The 19803-nt window shown below is 50.6% G+C and overlaps 2 protein-coding genes across 11 annotated transcripts in view; both read left to right on the plus strand.

The window, feature by feature from the left end:
* The first annotated feature begins 1827 nt into the window (after positions 1-1827).
* On the plus strand, positions 1828-8787 carry LOC101913227 (acyl-coenzyme A thioesterase 1). The gene is made up of 3 exons (XM_005243787.3): positions 1828-2477; positions 4992-5194; positions 6965-8787. The coding sequence occupies exons 1-3, from the start codon at positions 1868-1870 to the stop codon at positions 7568-7570; spliced, it is 1419 nt and encodes a 472-aa protein (XP_005243844.2). The 5' UTR covers positions 1828-1867; the 3' UTR covers positions 7571-8787.
* The window catches only part of LOC101922848 (dynein axonemal light chain 1), a 30933-nt gene continuing 16197 nt past the window's right edge, over positions 5068-19803 (plus strand). For 5 of the 10 annotated variants that reach the window (XR_008745458.1, XM_027795806.2, XM_013304331.3 and 2 more), the window contains exons 1-4: positions 8880-9560; positions 12225-12427; positions 13280-13462; positions 19701-19739. Coding sequence is in view for 8 of the 10 variants with exons in the window: in XM_027795806.2 (XP_027651607.2) it covers positions 9029-9560; positions 12225-12427; positions 13280-13462; positions 19701-19739 (957 nt within the window). In the remaining 2 variants the exon portion in view is untranslated. Of the gene's footprint in view, positions 5195-8482; positions 8614-8878; positions 9561-12224; positions 12428-13279; positions 16972-19700; positions 19741-19803 lie in introns of those variants that run through there. The other 5 variants (XM_027795811.2, XM_027795810.2, XR_008745457.1 and 2 more) reach the window with 5 other exon arrangements.

A 19803-nucleotide genomic window follows, 5' to 3' on the forward strand; every position in this document is an offset into this window, starting at 1 on the left:
CACCTCAGGGTGGAACTTGTACCAGCTTGGGAACAGGGGCTGCCCAGGTGGTGCGAGGATACTAGAGAAGACTAACACACAGTTCCCTTACCTTCCCCCTTCCATTGCTCTTGGGGCACCAAGCCTCCTGGGCCCCTTCCCTTAGCATCTGATCCAACATATGGTCAAGGTGGTGCTCAAATCTAGCACCGCAAGGCAACGAGTGTTGCTCTCAACACCATAAATTGCCACACATTTAGAGCTGGGTGCCAGACGACATGCCCTAATGCAAGATGACAAAGCATCTCACCTGTTCAGGAGAGACGGAGAGACAGAGCAATCTCCAGGTGGGACAGAAGACTACTGAGGCTCTGCCCAATACTTTTAAACACTTAGTATTTGAAAATAGGACAATGCTGAGGATTCCCTCAGATGTTTCCACTTATTTCACACCACTAAGTCAGGCATGTGAAGCTCTGAGCAAGAGACATCTCTACCTGCATCTCCCAGGAAGATTTGGTGTGCCTGAGGAAGCGACTCTGCCTTTGCAATTCCCTTTAGAGCAAAAGATCCAGCTCTGGGTAAGACAGAATGGCCTTAGTAAAGCCTTGTGCAACCCATTAGTGGGAGAACCAGATGTTTCTTAACCTGCTTAAAGAATCTGTGACAGCACCCCTCCCTCATGCCTCCCACACCCCGTACCACCCTCCCAATCCATCCGTCTGGGCAGGTGCCAGGGCTGGGCAGAGCCTGATGGAGACATAACCTGCCTTGCCCAGGCCTTGGGGCAACCAGCGCGGAGGAAGAGGCTGCAAGAAGACATGTAGCAGTGCTGGGCTGGCGCTGGGTTGGCTTCTCCCCGCCGTGGCTGGGGCTGGCTCCGGCCCCTCGGCTGGGCGGCACAGCACAGCACGGCCCTGCATGCAGGGCTGCTGCTGGCGGGCTGGGAGCCCCGCCTGCCCGGGCCACCATGGTGTCGTGGTGTAACCTTGGCCAGCAGCAAAGCACCACGCAGCCGCTTGCTCACCCCCCCCCCCCCCAACCCAGAGGGATGGGGAGGAGAATCGGAAGGGGATGTAAAACTCAGGGGTTGAGATAAGAACAGTTGAACAGGTAAAGCAAAAGCCGCGCACGCAGAGCAGCAAAGCAAAGCAAGGAATTCATTCACCGCTTCCCATGGGCAGGCAGGTGTTCGGCCACCCCCGGGGAAGCCGGGCTGTGCCATGTGTAATGGTTACTTAGGAAGACAAATGCCATAATGCCAGATGTCCCCCCCTTCCTTCTTCTTCCCCCAGTTCATATACTCAGCATGATGCCGTATGGAATATCCCTGTGGCTAGCTTGGGCCACCTGTCCTGGCTGTGTCCCCTCCCAATCTCCTCCGACCCTCCAGCTCTCTCACTGGCAGGGCCCGAGAAACTGGAAAGTCCTTGATTTAGCATAAACATCACCCAGCAACAGCTAAAGACATCAGTGTGCTATCAACCCTGTTCTCACATCAGAGCCAAAACACAGCACTGTACTAACGACTAAGAAGAAAATTAACTCTGTCCCTGCTGAAAGCAGGACACCTGTCCCTGCGCGGGCAGCTGCGCACCGCCCTTCCCTGTCCTGGCAGCGAACCTGACCGCGATGCTGCCCGGCGGCACCTCTGCCCGCCCTGCCCCGCACGTCGACCACTGCAACCGCCTGGCGCTGGGGAGCCCGGGGGGACACCGAGGAGGAGCCCCCGGGCGCTGGGCAGGTCTCAGGCCACGCAGCCCGTAGCCGGGATCCCCCGCAGCCGGGGCGGGGGAGGAGGCGGGCGGGCAGGCGGGGCGAGGGAGGTGCCGTCTTGCTCCTGACAGGCCCTTTGAACCCGCCCCAGAGTCGGAAGCGTCCCGCGGCCATGTGGCACGTCGCCGCCCGCTCCCTGTCCCGGGCCAGCTCCCGCGCCTGGCAGAAGCAGCTGCCCCGGCCCAGCCCCGCGCCCGCAGCCCCGCAGCGCCGCGGCCCTGCATGGACGCCCGGGATGGCCTCCGCCCGCAGCCTCTCCGCCATGGCCCCCGCCATCCGCCTCTCGCCCACCGCCCGCAGCCTCTTCGACGAGCCGCTGGCCATCGCCGTGCAGGGCCTGGGCCCGCGGCAGCAGGTCACGCTGCGGGCGTCCTTGCGGGACGAGGCGGGTGAGCTCTTCCAGGCCCGCGCCCGCTACCAGGCGGGGGACGACGGGGAGCTGGACCTGGCCCGCTGCCCCGCGCTGCCGGGCGGCAGCTTCTCCGGCCTGGAGCCCATGGGGCTGCTCTGGGCTTTGCAGCCCCAGAAGCCCTTCAGGCGCCTGATGAAGAAGGATGTGCAGAGCCCCTTCGTCGTGCAGCTGGAGGTGTTCGAGGGCCACGGGGAGCCCCCCGGGCAGCTCCTGGCGCAGGCACAGCATGAGCGGGCGTTCCTGCGGGATGGCGTGCGGAGAGTCCCGGTGCGAGAGGGGAGGGTCCGGGCGACGCTTTTCGTGCCCCCCGGTGAGTACCAGCCGTGCGGGCTCCTTCCCTGGCGGGTGCTGCCTCCCCCCAGCCGGGGCCAGGCTCCCTCTAGATGCCCCTTGAGCCTGGCACCAGGCCGAGGACGAGCGGGGCTGGACCATGCCAGCCGCATGGGCCCTCCAAGGAGCGGCCTCATAAGCCCGGCTGGCTGCGATCTGCTGGCCACATGCCTCATGCAGCACGAGGCATTGATCACAGCACCCTTTTTGTTTTCAAATGCCGTGGGAGGTGGTGTCAGCTGGTCTGCAAGGTACCTTTCCCCTACCTGGCTGTTTTCCAGGGAACGCAGCTTGTCATTCTTTGAGTCAGTTGAAGGTTGCTTCCCAAAAGCCTAGTCCTAAGCCTGCTGCTTCTCTTCCCATCCCAGCCTCTCCGCACATGCCGAACTTGGCAATGCCATAGTAGCTGCAGCCCAAGCTGCCTTTTACTGCTGCATTTATTCCCATTTCTTCCCCATTTGTGAGCAAAAGACCAAGTAAAGCATCAGATAGGTGTGCCCTTACAGTATTTTTGTCAGAAAATAATCATTGAGAGGGTCTGTGAGGTTTTCAGATTGCCTGAGAAATGCTGTGTTGTTCTCCCAGCAGCTGTCCAGACTTCTGCTAGTGGTCTGTAGGAAGCCTCATCTCTTGCCTTGGCTGAGTGGTCTGTAGCAGCCACACCACCACCACATTCCACCTTCCCTTCCCCCTGTGATCCAGAGACTTTCACCAGGCTTGTCTCTGGAACCCATGTACGCGGGGAGCTCCTCTGTGTAGCATGTGCCTTCCCCGCTCCCCTTTCTTCCCTGTCTGTCCCTGGTAACTCCTCCACATTAGTGCCAAAATCATGTGCTGTCCCAGCAGGTTGTGCTGGACCCAGTGTTGTAGCCTTGTGCCTGGAGGTGAATTTCCAGTTGTTCTGGTTTGTTGCCCAGTTCTGTGTGTTAGTCTGCAGGCACCTGAGGGAAGCCTCAACCTCCCTTCTGAGCAGGAATGTGAGTGGCTCTCTTGGTCTCCTCCTCTCAGTACTGCAAGTCTGCAGCAATCCCTGCATGAGGACTTCAGTCCCTGTCTCCTGATGAACCTCATGTAGTAAAGCTTCCCCCACCAGGTAGCAGGGCTGGTTGCAAATACTTTCTTCTCTTAATCCCAGAAAAAATGGCTGTAGTACATCTACACTGAAACTGAGAGGCTGGAACCATCAGAAGATGAGAGTTTTTGGATCAGTCTTCTGAGAAATGCACAGGAAAGAAGCCTTCTGGGTATTTTTGAAGCAGAGCTCGATACCTTTGCAGTGAATTTGCTATTTGCATGAATTTGGGCTAGTTGTGACTGTCAAGGGATCCCAACCCCTTCCAGCCATGTGTTCTCTGATGTCATCCAAAACATCAGCAGGCCTGCTATTTTGTGCTGTCTTGTTTAATCGTGAAGTAATGTAGCCATTTACTGAAAACTGGCACAGTAATTTAGGACCCTTAGAGTACAATTCTGCTGCTTTATGATTTTTTTTCTTTTAAAAAGACACATTCTGAGGCCTATGAGGGGATTGAGTGCACCTTCAGTAAATTTGCAGGTGACACCAAGCTGTGGGGGAGTGTTGAGCTGCTGGAGGGCAGGCAGGCTCTGCAGGGGCATCCGGGCAGGCTGGACCCGTGGGCCGAGGCCGGTTGTACCAGGTTCAACAAGGCTCAGTGCCGGGTCCTGCACGTGGGTCACACCAGCCCCACACAGCGCTACGGGCTGGGGGCAGAGCGGCTGGAAAGTGCCTGGGGGAAAAGGGCCTGGGGGTGCTGGCTGATGGCCGGCTGAACGTGGGCCAGCAGTGTGCCCAGGTGGCCAAGAACCCAACAGCATCCTGGCCTGTATCAGAAACAGCGTGGCCAGCAGGGCAAGGGGAGTGATTGTCCCCCTGTACTGGGCACTGGTGGGGCTGCACCTCGAACACTGTGTTGAGTTTTGGGCCCCTCAGTGCAAGAGGGACATTGAGGTGCTGGAGCGTGTCCAGAGAAGGGCAACGGAGCTGGTGAAGGGTCTGGAGCACAAGTCTTATGAGGAGTGGCTGAGGGAACTGGGGTTGTTTATTCCGGAGAAAAGGGGGCTCAGGCAGGACCTTATCACTCTCTGCAACTACCTGAAAGGAGGCTGTAGGCAGGTGGGGTCAGTCTCTTCTCCCAAATAACAAGTGACAGGACAAGAGGAAATGGCCTCCAGCTGCACCAGGGGAGGTTTACATTGGATATTAGGAAAAATTTCTTCACTGAAAATGTGGTCAAGCATTGGAACAGGCTGTCTAGGGAGGTGGTGGAATCACCATCCCTGGAGGTGTTAAAAAAATGCATAGATGTGGCACTTAGGGTCATGGTTTAGTGGTGGACTTGGCAGTCCTGGGCTAACAGTTGCACTTGATGATCTTCAAAGTCTTTTCCAACCTAAATGATTCTATGATTCTATGAATTTGGAATGCAAGTTAAAGATTGTGGGTTAATGTGTTTTGTTATGTGGTCTCTTGCAGGAAATGGTCCCTTTCCGGGAATTATTGACTTGTATGGAATTGGAGGAGGACTCCTTGAATACAGGGCATGCCTGCTGGCCAACTATGGCTTTTCTGTGCTGGCTCTGGCTTTCTACGACTATGAAGATCTCCCTAAAGAGGCGAAGGAATTCCACCTAGAATATTTTGAAGAAGCCATAAACTATATGTTACAACACAGCCAGGTTGGTTTCTTCATTGACACTCTCACTACAGGGAACTCTCATTAGTCAGGTCCTGTCAGACTGCAGATGAGGCGGAGCTGCTGTACTTAAAATAGCATCTCCATTCAAGTTGGCTGTAATTAACTGGGTTTGTATCTTTAACTCACTCTCATTACAATGGTTCTCTGGCAGATTATTCCAGTTCTTCCTTTTGAACTGTCCAGGTGACACAGTGATGCATAGGTCACGTACTGGTAATTTCTATAACACTGGTAACTAGTGTTACAGCTAGGGTTGTAACCCTCGTTGCAACCTCTAGTTCCCTGGAGGTTTATTGAACTTCCAGCAGGACTTTTAGGTTTATGCTTTGTAGAATGTCCTTCAGAACTAAATGCCCTTTTCAGCCATGGAGCACTTGATAACCTTCTGCGAGCCAGGTCTCAAGGAAGTCCACCAGTACATGTTTGTTTCTGTGTATTGTATAAGCTGTTAAAATCACTCCAAATGGTAATATTTGGTGAGCGTGTGTTTTAGTATATAGTTGTGAACTTGGGGTTCCTTCTAAGTTGATACCTCTTGGAAGAGAACCCTGCTTGGTCCTGCATCTCCTTCCAAGTATCTGTGCATGACAATAACTAGAATTACACAAGGCAACACTTGGTTTCTCTGGAGAACTCAGATACCTTCGTCAGCGTCAGAAAGATGAGTAGCTGTTTAAAGGTCTCAGTTGGTTTTCAGTTGCCCTAACCCCAACTGCTCATGCCACCTCTTTGCCCAAAAAACCCTGAAAATTGCTTCCCCTCTGCCTTTTTTTTCCCTCGAGAGCAGTACCATAGCCTTCCGTGAACACCTCTGCTGATACCCTCACCGTGCTTTTAACATGTTGCAAAGTTTCAGCCATATGTTCTCATTTGTCCCTTTTCATGCTTCAGAGTCAGTGGGTTTGGAGCCTATTACACTCATGATAAGGTACAAAAGGTATTAAATTCTGATGCCGTCTCAGGCGCCTGTTTACCCCTGAGGGTCTTTTGGAGCAGCTGTGATATTAGCTAACCTTCCAACATCCGTAGAGGATTTCAGCACCCTGTAAGATCATTTAGCTTTCCTGTTCTAGTTAATTTGCCTGTGTAAAAGAAAAGGAGGGTAACCTATTCTAGATTGACTCCAGGGGACTGTACAATTCACTTAGAAAAATGGGTTTAATAGGTTATTTTTTAAAGATACATTTTAACGAGTAAGGTACCTCAGAATATTTCCTTTTCACTGTGAGTTAGACACCAAGCATACTAGAGGAACAGGAGAGCAGCTGATAGGGAGTCCACTGCCTCATGTTAGCTTATTAGTAGGCGAATCAAACACAGTGGTTGAATATAAGAAATACATTATCATAACTGATGACAGTTTCATAGCCATTGTTGACTTGGAGCATTTGTAGAAGAGGCCTTCCCTGCCCCTTCCCTCTTCTTCCCCAAACTGCCTTATAAGCAAAGTGAATCAGGGACCGTGCATCTGCATGCTTTTTGCAAGCACAGCTGTACCCTCTGCATATGCTTCAGCACCAGGCCTTGTAGCTTTATTAGGATGATGCTGCAGTCTCAGCAGGGCTTATGATCATAAATCAAGCACAGAAGAGTGCCTCAGGGTCCCTTGGGTGTGGGCCCTGCACACAGGTCCTTAGATCCTGTACCTGGGGTCTAGATTCAGGGCAGACCCTGCTGCAAACATGGCAACATTTTAAAGAAGCCGTTTGCCATTGTTCATTGCTTGTGGTTTCTCTTCTCTCTCCTCCAGGTTAAAGGTCCAGGGATTGGGTTGCTTGGATTCTCAAAGGGGGGTGATCTGTGCGTCTCCATGGCCTCCTTCCTAAAGGGCATCACAGCCACCGCCCTGATCAATGGCTCGGTGGCAAATGTGGGCACAGTGCTCCGCTACAAGGACATCACCATTCCACCCCTTGGTGTCAATGCAAAACGCATCAAGGTCAACGAGTCTGGGATTGCTGATATTATTGATGTACTGAACAACCCACTAGAAGGGCCTGACTGCCAAAGCTTTATCCCTCTGGAGAAGGCAGAGTGTCGCTTCTTGTTCATTGTTGGCCAAGATGATCACAACTGGAAAAGCGAATTCTTTGCAGTTGAGGGGAGCAAACGTTTGCAAGCTCACGGAAAGGAAAAGCCTGAGATAGTCTGTTATCCTGGAGCAGGGCACTACATCGAACCCCCGTTTTTCCCGATGTGTGCAGCCTCAATGCACCTGCTAGTTGGCAGGCCTGTGCTGTGGGGAGGGGAGCCCAAGGCACACTGCGATGCACAGATAGATGCTTGGCAGCAGATCCAAGCTTTCTTCCGCAAACACCTCGCGGGCAAGCCATCTGGAACATCTAGTAAGCTGTGATCTGAGTTAGGTTACTTTACAGATGAAGATGCTGGTGTTTCAGGTTTGTTTTGTTAAATGGCTCTGTTGAGAGCAAAGAACGACAGCAAATTAGCTGTTGGGTTTCTTGGAGAATGACAGTGGGTGAGAGCATGAGTGCTGCTTCCTTTAACACCCTCCTCTGACCTTGGTTAGAGGTCTTGGCCTCCTGTTGTCTGGTAGTGTGGGATCACAAGCTGTGGAAAAATGGTGGTGGTAAGGCTGGGTCTGCTTTGAATGTGAATTTAAGTAGAAGGTAACTCATCCAAGCTGAGAACTGTGATGAAAATTTGCTTTGGCTTTCTCAGAGGAAACACGCTCTGTGCTGTTGCCCTTACCAGAGCTAGCTTCATGTTCTAGTTTTTCTGGAAGCAGTTTGTTTTCTCTTCCTGCCTCCAGTGATTTTTCTGTTGTGTGTGCTTCCCTCTCCTTTGTTGTGCCTTCCTCTTCTCCCTCGTCACTGAAATGCATCTGCCTTAACACTTCATATCTAATATTTCACTTACCAAAAGCAGCAACGCTGTGCCTGCATCCTCAGATCACACACACACACACACACACGCTCCCCCCCCATTTACAGACAACGGCCCGTAGCCCGACGCGGCATTCGGGGCACATGCAATAGAAATGAGAGGTTTGTACCGTTTTGGGAAGCTGGTGAGCACGGAGACAGCGGCGCCGGAGCCCTCGGCAGCGTGCGGGGACTGCTCGCGGGCATCCCCTCAGCGGGGCGGGCTGTCCCGGGGCGGGCCCGCAGCTCTGCCGCGGCCGCTCCTCCCGGCCTCCGCGCTCCCTTAACGCGCCCACCGCTGCCTGCGCCGAAGTGCTGCTGGGGACAGCGCGGCTGCGAAGGTGCCCAGGCGGGCGGCAGCGGCCGCGGGGCTCCCGCCTCCACCGGCTGGGCCCCCCGGGGGCGGGGGGCTGCGGGCCGGGCTCTGCCCCCCCGCCTGGGCATTGTCGGTCATGTTTGGCACCCGCCTACGAGCCTGAAAGAAAAAGCGCTGAATATTGCTCGTGGGGTGCTGGTGAGTTTGCACTATTGTATAAAAAATAAGTTATTAGCACGGCAGTGCCTGACGCAGCCGGGCCGGGCGGGTGTAGGCTGAGGCGCCGTTCGTGTTTGTTGTGAATTCCGTGCGTTGGCGCGTTTTGCACTCGCTGTTATTTTATTAACGGATTAAAATGAAACGTTAACCGAGGGCTGGTGGCGCCTGGTGATTTGGTGGTTTGGGGAAGGCTGGGGGGCGGGAGGGGGCGGGCACGGCGCCGGTGGGGGCGGCTTTCCCGCTCCGGCCCTGCGCCGCCGCAGTTGCTGCCGCCATCGCGCCGTGGGGCGGGGGGTCCGCGGGCTCCGCGCTCGAGCGAGGCCGCCTGCAGGGGCGGCGGCCGCGCTGCCGTTACTGCGGTTGGCGCCGCCGCTCTCGCCCACCTGCCGCCGCCATGTGGAGAGCGGTGGCCGCCGCCTCGGCCCCGGCGCGGGCCCTGCTCCGCGCCCCGCGGCGGGCCGTAAGCGTGGCCGTGTCCCCCACCGCCGGCCTGGCGGACGAGCGGGTGGAGACGCGGGTGACGGGGCTGGGCCCGGGGCAGCCGGTGACCCTGCGGGCGCTGGCGGCCGATGAGCGCGGCTGCCTCTTCCAGTCGTGCGCTCACTACCGGGCGGACGGCCGCGGCGAGCTGCACCTCAGCACGGACGCCTCGCACGGCGGGGACTACACTGGCGTGGAGCCCATGGGGCTCTTCTGGAGCCTCGCCCCCGCCGGCATGGAGAGGCCGTACCAGCGGCTGGTTCCCCGCAGCACCGGCACCCCGATGAAAGTGGAGATGTCGGTCCACCGGGGCCACAGCCTGCCCGGCGCCATCCCCGGGCCGGTGGTGGCCAAGGCCGACGTGGAGAGGTGGTTCACGGTCCCCGGCGTGCGGAGGATCCGGCTGAAGGAGGGAGGCGTGAGGGGCTCCCTGTTCCTGCCGCCGGGTGAGTGCCCGGCCGGGGACCCCCAGCTTCTCCGGCCTCCCCTAAAAGAAACCCGAAGGGTATCACCCGGGAGACCCGCGTCCCGCCACCGGTCGGAACGCGGCCCTGCGGGCAGGCGGCCGGTGCCTTTTGCCTTGAAAACTTAGGGAGACGCTCCCAAAGGCGTGCGGGGACGCGGCCCCGCCGCCCGCTCCTCACCGGGCAGGCACGGGCAGGTGGCGCTTGTGACAGGCACGAGCCAAATGCGAACTGGGCCTCTGGAGTTCGCCGTGTCGCTGCTCGCAGCGTACGGTTTTTCGGCAGGTTTGATGTTTGCTCTGGACTATCTGAACCTGTAACGTTCAGCAAAGCTGATACGCTCCATCGTGGGAGCCTGCTGTGCTGTCTCCCAAGGGCTTTACTGAGAGTAGAATTGAATCGAAAAGGCTTTTTTCTTCGGTGTGAAACACATGCCAGTAAGCAGAACAGCAGAAGAGATTCTAGAAAATACACTAGAGTATTGCAGCTCTGTTACGCCAGGGCTGAAGCTGAGTTAATAGCTGAGTTATTTCAGTTGTTCTGTGGTAGAAAATCAAGAGATTTCTGAGCAAGTTCTACCTGTTCTGCTTGTGGGATGGCTGTGCTTTATGAGGTGTGATATTCTGGTGGACTGCTGGTGTTGGAAAACGAAACCTTATACTGATAATGGTGTTTGTACACTTGAGATGTGATCTAAACTTGTATTTGCCTTAGGGTTGTGCTACTAGAACTGCCCTCTGTATTACCTCTAAATTTATAATGACTTGGTTCAGCAAATCTTCTAAGTACTGCTACAGTTATTAGGGATTGAAGTATTTTCAGTGGATTATTTTCAAACCAATAATCTTTTTACCCATTTAGATACGACTCCAAAGTCCGCTGAAGAAAAAAACAACAACAGAGACTGAACTTTGAATTTTGGATCAAATGTTTAGTCAGCATGCTGGATTTTCCATCACCAAGATGTGGTTGTTTTGATCTATCCTGCCTTAGAGGTAGAGCTGGATTTCTGTTGAGCTCAGTGGGAATCCAGAAATCGGCAAGATGGAACTGCCTTTTTCCCTTTAGAAAGTCTGGTGGTGTAGTAGTGTGGAAGAGTCTGGAATCGTTGCTGAAATGATACTGGCATCCTTCTTAATGAAGGATGCAGTTACAGCAGTACTACCATACCTTTCTTCACTTCAGGGATGGAAAAATATTAATGTTATAAAGACAGGAATCTTGAACGTGAACTGTTCTTAGTGAAAGTGAGATTACATGAGTGGGTTTATGCTGTAATTTTAATATAAGAGATTTCTCAATTTGGGCATGAGTTACTAGTGTGGGGTTTTGTTTGTTTTTAAGCAGTAGTAAAGTTGTCTAGCCCATTTTAGTCTGCTCTTTAGTGAGCTATGCAGAAACTGTATACTTGGGCATGTGTAGGCAACTCGGGAAGACAGTCCAGGATCATTGTGCAAGTTAAAGGTTGTCTTCCTGAAAGAGAAGCACATTCCTTCTGACTGTGTAGAGCTTTCCAGGTAGGGGTGATAAATGAATACTTTTCTTCTAGCTATCTAGACTGACTGTTGTTAACTAAAAGTTACTGTTGATCATGGTATGATAAATTTATCCAGACATAGCTTCTCGCAGACCTGAAAGAAAAATAACCCAAAAGCAAGGTTCAGTGCTTTTCTGACTTCCTAATGCTTGTATGGCGGGAGGTTTCCACTGTCTAGCATGACTTGTCCAAAACTTCCTTTTCTCAAGCACCTTGAAATGCCAGAGGTCTTTCCTTTATTGCATAAAGGTAATATCAGAGAGTTAATGTGCTCTTGCACTTTCTGCTGAGATAGTTGTAGTAAGCTGGATCAGAGTACATCAGTGGTGACATCAGGTGGCCAGGAATAAAAAAAGTAAAAAAAGACATTGTCTGCCTGGGGTCTTTATAGTTCCAAGGGGTTGTATCCTTAGCCTTTTAACCCAAGATCTGCTGGCATGGCATACAGTGATACCACAACACAACCTTTGGCTGCAAAACTATGCTCATTTAAAATTGTGGTGCTGATTGTTTCTGTAGTTTTGTGGGACTGACTGTACACATGTATATGCATGTTATCTATATATCAGTCACGCACACAACCACACCCATACAGCTCTCAGTTTTACCCTCTCTTCACATCTGCAGTAGCAGTTCTTCTGCCAGGTGTTACAGTGCTGATGTTGAGACAGAGCCTGTAAGTCCACCTGATTTCATCTAGCAATGGGTGTCTGCTGTGCTTTGTTCAATACACCTCACTTCAGAGTTTGCGTAACTTACAGGCTGAGCCCTCTTGCCTCATTAGTAATGAGCTTGCACTTTGCTAATTAAGGTATGACTTTGTGGGAAAACAGATGATTTAGAGTATGACTGTTCTGAGGGCAGGAGATTAAGACCATTAACCAAACAAACCAAGTTTAACCATTCACATATTTTTACAGTAAGGTAAGGACCTGTTCTTAGTTTGAAATAGCTAAAGTGGGATACAGCACTCTAATCTCTGCTGTGCAAATGGAAAAGTAATGAGAAAACGTTTTAAGCCTTCTGTATTTTCTTAATCACTCTTCACCAGATAGTTTTTAGTGTCCTGTTTGATAACTTGTCCTCTGTACCTCTTCTTTTTAATACAGGGGATGGCCCCTTTCCAGGAGTGATTGACATGTATGGTGATGAAGGAGGTTTGATTGAATTTAGATCCAGTCTTCTGGCTACCCATGGTTTTGCTGCTCTTTCTCTGCCGTATTTTGACTTTGAAGATCTGCCCAAGGTCATGAAAGAATTCAAACTTGAGTACTTTGAGGAGGCAGCTAGATTCCTACAGCGTCACCCGAAGGTGAGTGTAATGAGACATCTCTCAGGACGAGGGAGGATTCGACAGTCATGCCCAAGTGGTGGTGGTGATTTATTTTTTTTAGTATTGGGTTCTGCTGGGCAGGCTTAGGCCCAATAATGGAAAAAGTGTAGGTCCTGCATAGGTGGCTACACATATGACTGCGAAGAGTGAATTTCTTCTAGCACAAGTTGTCTGTTAAATAAACTCATGCTGGAAACTGCAAGATTCCTGATCATTCAAACAGCGAAGTGCTGGAATATCCTCTGAACAGGAGCAGTGGTGATAAAGATAGGTTTTTTTAAATGATAGCAATTAGTTTAAGAGAGGATTATACAAAACTGCTTAATAAGCAGCAAAGGAATGAATGTGATGACTTGGGATGTTGCTTTCAGTTTTATCTTCCAAGCTAGAAAAGGACAAGACTAAGTATAAGTACTACTTTTCTAATCCTTCAAATGTTACTTGTGAGGATACTTTATTTGCCTGAGACGTATATAGCAATAGACTGTGCTTGAATTTCTGCTACCTATTTTGGGAAAAAAGAGAAAATATTTGCATCAACATAAGCATCAGGGACTAGGTGAGATCCAAGTGATGGTGCATCTTGTGCCTGTTTGTATTATTTTTGTGGGCTTTGACTGCTCATGGTGTCTCTGAAAAATAAGACACTTAAACAGAGGGGGGAGCCTGGGTCCAGGCTGTAGCTTTCCAACAGGTCACATCAATAATTAACCTAACTTTTTTTTTTTTTAATAACACAACTCCAAAGGCATTTAATGGCTAATCCCATTATAATGCATACTTCCTTTATTCCTTTCTTTCTCTCTTCCCCACCCTCTATTTCATCTGAAGGTGAAGGGCCCAGGAGTTGGAGTGATTGGGACTGGGAAAGGGGCAGAATTAGCACTCTCCATGATCACTTTCCTGCCAGAAGTAGTGGCTGCTGTCTGTATCTCCGGCTGTAGTTCAAACACAGTTGCAGACCTCCATTATGGTGAGATGACTCTGCCTGGGCTGCGTTTTGATATGAGTAAGGTCAGTGTTTCAGACGCTGGTGTATTTGACATTTTTGAAGCTCTGGATGACCCAACAAATCCTGCTAATTCTCCTTGCACAATCCCCATTGAAAAAGCAGAAGGTCACTTTCTCTTAGTGGTAGGGGAAGATGATCGTGTGTGGAAGAGCTCCTTATATGCTGAGCTGGCAATTGGGCGTCTACGCCAGCATGGGAAAGAAAACTTTGAACTCCTGAGTTACCCAGGAGCAGGTCACCGAATTGATCCTCCTTCTACTCCATTTTGTCAAGTAGCTATGGATCGTGTTCTGGGGGTGCCTGTCCTGGGGGGTGGAGAGAGCAAAGCACATTCCCATGCACAGGAACACTCCTGGGGAAAGATTCAGGAGTTTTTACACTTGCATTTGGGATGAACGTTTAAGTACCTGCAAGCTGTTGCAGAGCTGCAGAGGACTGAGCTTGAGCCACCAAAATGACCAGTGAATTGGAGGGACTGACTGAGAAAAGCTTTGAAATATGGAATAGCCAAATGACTACTTAGCTACAAGCATAAATCCAAAAGGAAAGTGATTTAATTGGACTGGCCTAAGTTATTTTAGCTAGGTACACAGAGAAGTGGAACAATAAGTAGGCTGCATTATAGCACAAATTTGGCAGCCTGAGTTGGTGATGGTATCAAGAAACAAGTATCTGAAGAGAGTAGTAGGTACTTTCTCACTTGCAGTATTTCCGACTTCGAGAATTTAATAGTTAGCTGCACCCTCAGCAATGGCAGACTGCATCGCACCTGGGGAATGATGGCAACCCATGGATGATAAATTTTGACAACAGAACAATGAATGATTCTGGCTTTGGGTCTTAAGTTACCTTAGCCCAGAATGCTGATTTACAGCCATAAACACTTTGGAAATGTTTTCTATTTACTTGAAGCCGACAATATCCATTTGTTATGAGGCTTATATACCTTGACCTTAGGTAGTGGTCTTCTGGTGACACAGTCTGTTTCCAACAAAAAAATACCTGTAGAGTGGGAAAATTAAGAATAATTTTCCTGTCATCCAGGGAAAGTGGCAGCACTAGCACTGTCTTGTATTAAGAATGTAATCATCTATTCCTATAATGTCTTAAGATTGGCATTTGGCACTCGGTGGTATAAAATTCTGTTGGATAGGTTAAAGAATGGTTAAATGCAGTTATGCAATGTGCAAGTCTTACTTCTCTCTTAGTTGCTTGTTTTAAACTAATAACACCTACTGTTAAGTTAGGGATTAATTACTTGCGGAACTCTTCAGTAATGATGTCAGTGGATGCTGACAGCTGTTCTTAGGAAAGAAGCACACTTGAGAGACAGAAAACCTAGCCAGGAGGAGATTAAGACTGACTGTAAAAAGCTGTCACCTTATGGCAATGATTAAGTTAGAATTGTAATACTTAAAAAAACCCAAACAAACAAAAAACCCAAAACAAACCCAGCAACCTCCCAGTTCCTCTCCCCGCCCCCCCCCCCCCCCCCCCCCCCCCCCAAATTCAAAACCTAAAAACCCCCACCAAAACTAAACCAACCTAGGGTATCTTTTCCATGACTGCCTGAGATTGTGGTGGGTTTTTGTAATCCTAATTAACTTTTGGCTAGTGCCTTATTTTTGCCTGCCATCTAGGTAGAAAGAAACTTCTTCCCAAATGAGCTGATCTCTTGAGGTCTTGCTGGAGTGGTGCCAGTGCTGAAGGCCTGTTTAAAAAGGCCCTCCATCAATACAGTTTCTCCTTCCAAGGTCGTTTTGTCAGATCAGTTTTGAGAGCTGCCCAGAAAGATACAAAATCTTCCTTTATGTTACTCAGTTTTGCATTGCTCTCAGGGATCTTTTCTCTCCAGTTAACTGTCATTATGCTGCTGCTCAGGTCTCATTAGCTTTCCGCAACTCTTATTACTCCTTATCATTTGATTGAAGTCACATGTTCTTCACATGCCATCACTGCCAATTGAACAATTTATCCATCCACTCCTTAGCAGAGAAGCTCCATCTTGCTCACTCCATTCAAAATGTCTTTATGCCTAGTCTCTCTAAACTCCCTCACTAGTTGAAGAGGCTTTTGCAGTCATATCTGGTACTTGAACTTCCACTAAAACCAGCAGCCCCATAAGTCCAGGACCACAGCCTGCTGTGATGCACATGTTGGTGTCACCCGTGCTTAGTACACTGCCTTTTTTCCAAACTCACTCCAAGTTGCAATTGCAGAGGAAAGGGTTATCTGAAGGCTTCCGTTTGTTCAGTCTGCCTTGTGGTGTGCATCTTCAGTAGCTGGAGCTGTGTAACTGTGGTAGAGCAGTGCCTCCCCTAACCCTTTTTGTTACCCTCCCAGTACTGATAGCTGTGTCTCCACACTGCAGTCCTACCTCGGCATATCGACTGCCATGCAAGAGTGCAAGCTGGAGGTTCAGGAAGTAGGTGCTGAGTTGTAAGTAAAACAAAAATGAGGTAGTTTAAAAGTCCTCAGACAATTTCTAAAGCACAAGCCTTCAGAATAATTCATTGTTGTATGTCGTCAGATATATGCAAATTGAAAGAGAAGTAAACCACTTCATTAAAAAGCAAGCCTGTCTGTTTGATGTTATGGTTTTGTTTCTGAATAGTTCATTTGTTTGGAAAGGTGAATGGCATTTTTTAAACAAAGAAAGGAGAAAAAATAAAGAAAAAGTAATTTTACTGTGAAGATCCTTTTGTGGACAGGTCAGGGTATTCCTGGACAAAATAATTCACAGAAGGGTCTGTAAGAGAGCAGCCAACTTTTGCACTAGTATTCTGCGTATTTATAATGGTACTTGGAGACCAAAGACAGATCACAGACAACGTAGCTATTTTCTGAAGTATACAGTGAACTGAGTGCCTGATGATGGCCTTAGTTCAAGCGACATCATTCCTATCGTTCTGCATTCCTTACCTGGCAAAACTGCCATAGCATTCCAGTGAGACAGTTGCTTGGGTGGTGGGATTGGCTTCTCTTGCTGCACCTGGGGCAGGCTTGGGCCTGAGGCACAGCCGACGCTGCGGTTCCCAACCCGAGGGGACCGCGCAGCCCGCGGAGCACTGAGGGGCGCCCCGGGGTGCCTCACCGGGCCCTTCCCGCCCCGGCGGCCGCAGCGCTGGGTGCCGGCGCCGTTTGTCATCTGCACGTTGCTGTAACTTTTTTTTTCACCGACTGGTGTCAATAAAAGGCGTTTGATAAAGCTGGGGAGGCGGGCGGCTCGTTTTTCACCGTCAGGAGCGCGGGCGGGAGGCGGCCGCCACCAGGGAGCGCCTGGCGGGGGGACCGCGCCCCCACCCCTGCGCCACGTCCCACAATGCGCCGCGGAGCGCCCCCTACGTGACTTCCGGGATGGGGCTTGCCCTGTGGGCGCGCATCTCTATGACCGCCAGGTGCGGCTGCCTTCGTGCTCGGCCCCCCTGCCGCGACGTGTTGGTGGCGCTGCGCATGCGCGGGAGGCGGCCGTGCCATAGCAACCGGAGCGTTAACGGTAGCAACGGCAATGGTGGGTCCTGCAGTGCCGGCGCGGGCGCCGGGCGGGGAGGGCGCTGGGCCTGCGGGGGCGGCGGCCGGCGTGGCGCCAGCTGGGGACGCCCGCGGTTTGGGGAGACCCTCAGCCGGGGCGTCCCCGGGACCTGGCGGCCGCGGGGGGGACGGGACGGGGCGGCTGGGGCCTGCTCCGGGACGGGACGGCTGGCGCCGCTCCCCTGGTGCGGCGAGGTGGAAGGTGCCGGGCCGCGTGTGCGCGGCGTCCCCTCAGGGCCGCCCCGCCCCGGTGCTGCGAGCGGCGGCGCGGGGCCGGTGCCGCCGCCCGAGCTCCGCCGGCCGGGCCGGTGCCCAGCAGCCCGGGCAGGAGGCGGCCCGGGGCTCGGCGTGGCGCCTGCGGCCGCGGCCTGGGAAGGGAGTTTCGGGCGGGGGGGTGGCGGCAGCGGGCGGCGGGGGTGCTGTCGTCTGAAACACGCGGTACAGGGGCTGGAGGCAGCGGTATCTGCGGTTACTGCAGCGATTAGCGTGGTACCTGCTGCTGTGCAGTTCTCATTTGCTCTATTTAACGTGTAAATAAATGTTTGCAAATGAAGGCAAAGTGTCACTGTTCTGCTTTTTCTTGCGGGTCTGAATTTTGTAAATATTCTGTGTCTGATATCCATGTCTTTGGGAGGAAGAATACTTCTTCTGTAACAACTTTTATATGCACGGGGATGGGTTTTTTTCCCCTTAAGGTGTTACAGTTCTTGTTCCCGCCATGTTGATGGTGACTCTTCAGGGTGGCAGTTTCAGCTGTTGATCCCTTGCTGTTTTGAACATTTTAAGCAGTATGATTTTGTTTAATCTAACTACCTGTAGGAGACTGTTCAATGTGGAGGTAGAGGAACTCTGAAAATAGGCTTCTCAGAGGGAGGTTGGCCAAAGGTGCTATGATTTATCCACAGAAATTTAAAGTGTACTTCAAGGAAAACAATATCCATGATATGTGCTCTCCAGACAACCCACTATGCTGATTTTCCTATTTCCACCAAATTGGGTATTATGATGGGAGAGACAGGTCAGCAGAGGTCAGGGAAGAAGCTGCTCCTTGTGCTCACATGGATCCCTAGCTTTAAAGTCCAGTCTGGTTTTAGGGATGTGTTTGGAACAGAAGCAGGCATTGGTCATATAAATCCATTTCTGTCTTCAACATGAGTGATCAAGATCACGTACCTGAATGCCGTAATGATTGCTTACCGTAATTATGAAAAATGCAACAAAGTTTCTGGCCAAAAAACCTGATTAACTGGAAGCCGCCTGTTTTAGCTGGCACACTGGTAGCTGTTAGTTAGGTTTCATGCGGCTGTTGAAGTGGGAACTAGGGGTGTGATCTTCTGAGCAGGAGGAGGTCACATGGGTGTTTATCTGCAGCAGACACCAAGGAGATACTGCTGTAGTACAAGCTTGCCAGGTCGTCTACAATGGGACCTAGAGCTAGCTATCCCATGGTATAGCAGGATTAAAATGAACGCCCGTCAGTGAGCAGAAGCAGGTGGAACATCTGAGGATGCTAAGTGATGTATGTCTAAAGCAAGGTATATATTGATGTCTGTGCATGTATGCTGAGACTCCTTGGTATTGCTGGGTCTTAGACTGTTGCTGGGTGTTCAGTGGCTGTGGCCATTCATTTACATGCAGCTGCCTCAACTGTTGTCGTTTACCGTTGAGTCCAGAGTTTCCAGTGGTCTAGAGTAAAGTTTCCAACCCTAAAGCTCTGTGACCAGCGTGATTGCCTGTAAGATTTTGGGTGGAAGTTGTCTGTTGGTTTTAACTTTTAAAATCTGATTGCCCAAAAGGCTGCTTCTATCCACATGTCATAGTGCTACACATAGAGCAATAGAGATGGCCAGAGTCCTCCTGTTTTTGTGGAAAGGAGGCTGTTGATCAGTTTTTGTGAAAGATTGGTCTCTGAAACCTTTTTAATCCGAAAGACATCTTGGAATGTGTTTATGTTTAGGATATATTGGTTTCTTTATATGCTACTGTTTTGGATATCATTGTGGAGTTTTGATAAGACTCTGATGTGGGGCAGAAAAGATGGAGTCAATGACAATAGAGAGTTGGTCAGTAAGTCAGTCCTTAAAAAGCCATGTACAGCAGCTCTCAGATTTTTCCTAACAGAATAATACATGTTTTCACATCGCATGATGTGATTCAACATGAAACAATTGGAGAAAAACAAACAATCCAGCTTGCTCCTGAGTTTTGGCAAGACGTACCTTATTTTCCTCAGTGAATCTTAAGAGGCTGTATCATTCTGTCTGCTCACAGACTTGCTTTCAGACAGGAAAATGCTAATGCACAATAATAGAAAGTGTGGAGTTTTAAGAGCATTAGACCACATTTTTCAGTGCAGTAACAAGAATTCTTAAGTCTTTGAATTGAATTTCACCATCACAGCTAACAAGCAACATCCTAAACCCATGCTCTAGACAGGGCAGAAGGTAAGATCAGGAAGGTAATACTCTCACGTGAAGCCCATTTTGTTGCTTCTGAAAGTGCTGCTGAGTACCCCAGAAAATAAAATTACAGGACACTGAGGAGTTCCAGGTTCTTAGACTCAGCTGGAGGAGGATAATACATAGGAAAGTGGTAGAAGGGTGTAGACAAGCAGGATAGGGAGACAGAAGCGAGAAGAGATAGGTTTGCAGTGAACAAGCCAACTACAAGTTTGCAATGAGTACTCATTTAAATTTTTTTCATTTTTAGGCAAAAGCAACAACTATCAAAGAAGCTCTAGCCAAATGGGTAAGTACTAGAACAGTATGTAGCTGCTTTGCAGTACTCCATGGCATGGTGTTTGACTGTATTC

The sequence above is a fragment of the Falco peregrinus genome, chromosome 1 (assembly GCF_023634155.1).
Source record: "Falco peregrinus isolate bFalPer1 chromosome 1, bFalPer1.pri, whole genome shotgun sequence".
NCBI classification, from domain to species: Eukaryota; Metazoa; Chordata; class Aves; order Falconiformes; family Falconidae; genus Falco; species Falco peregrinus.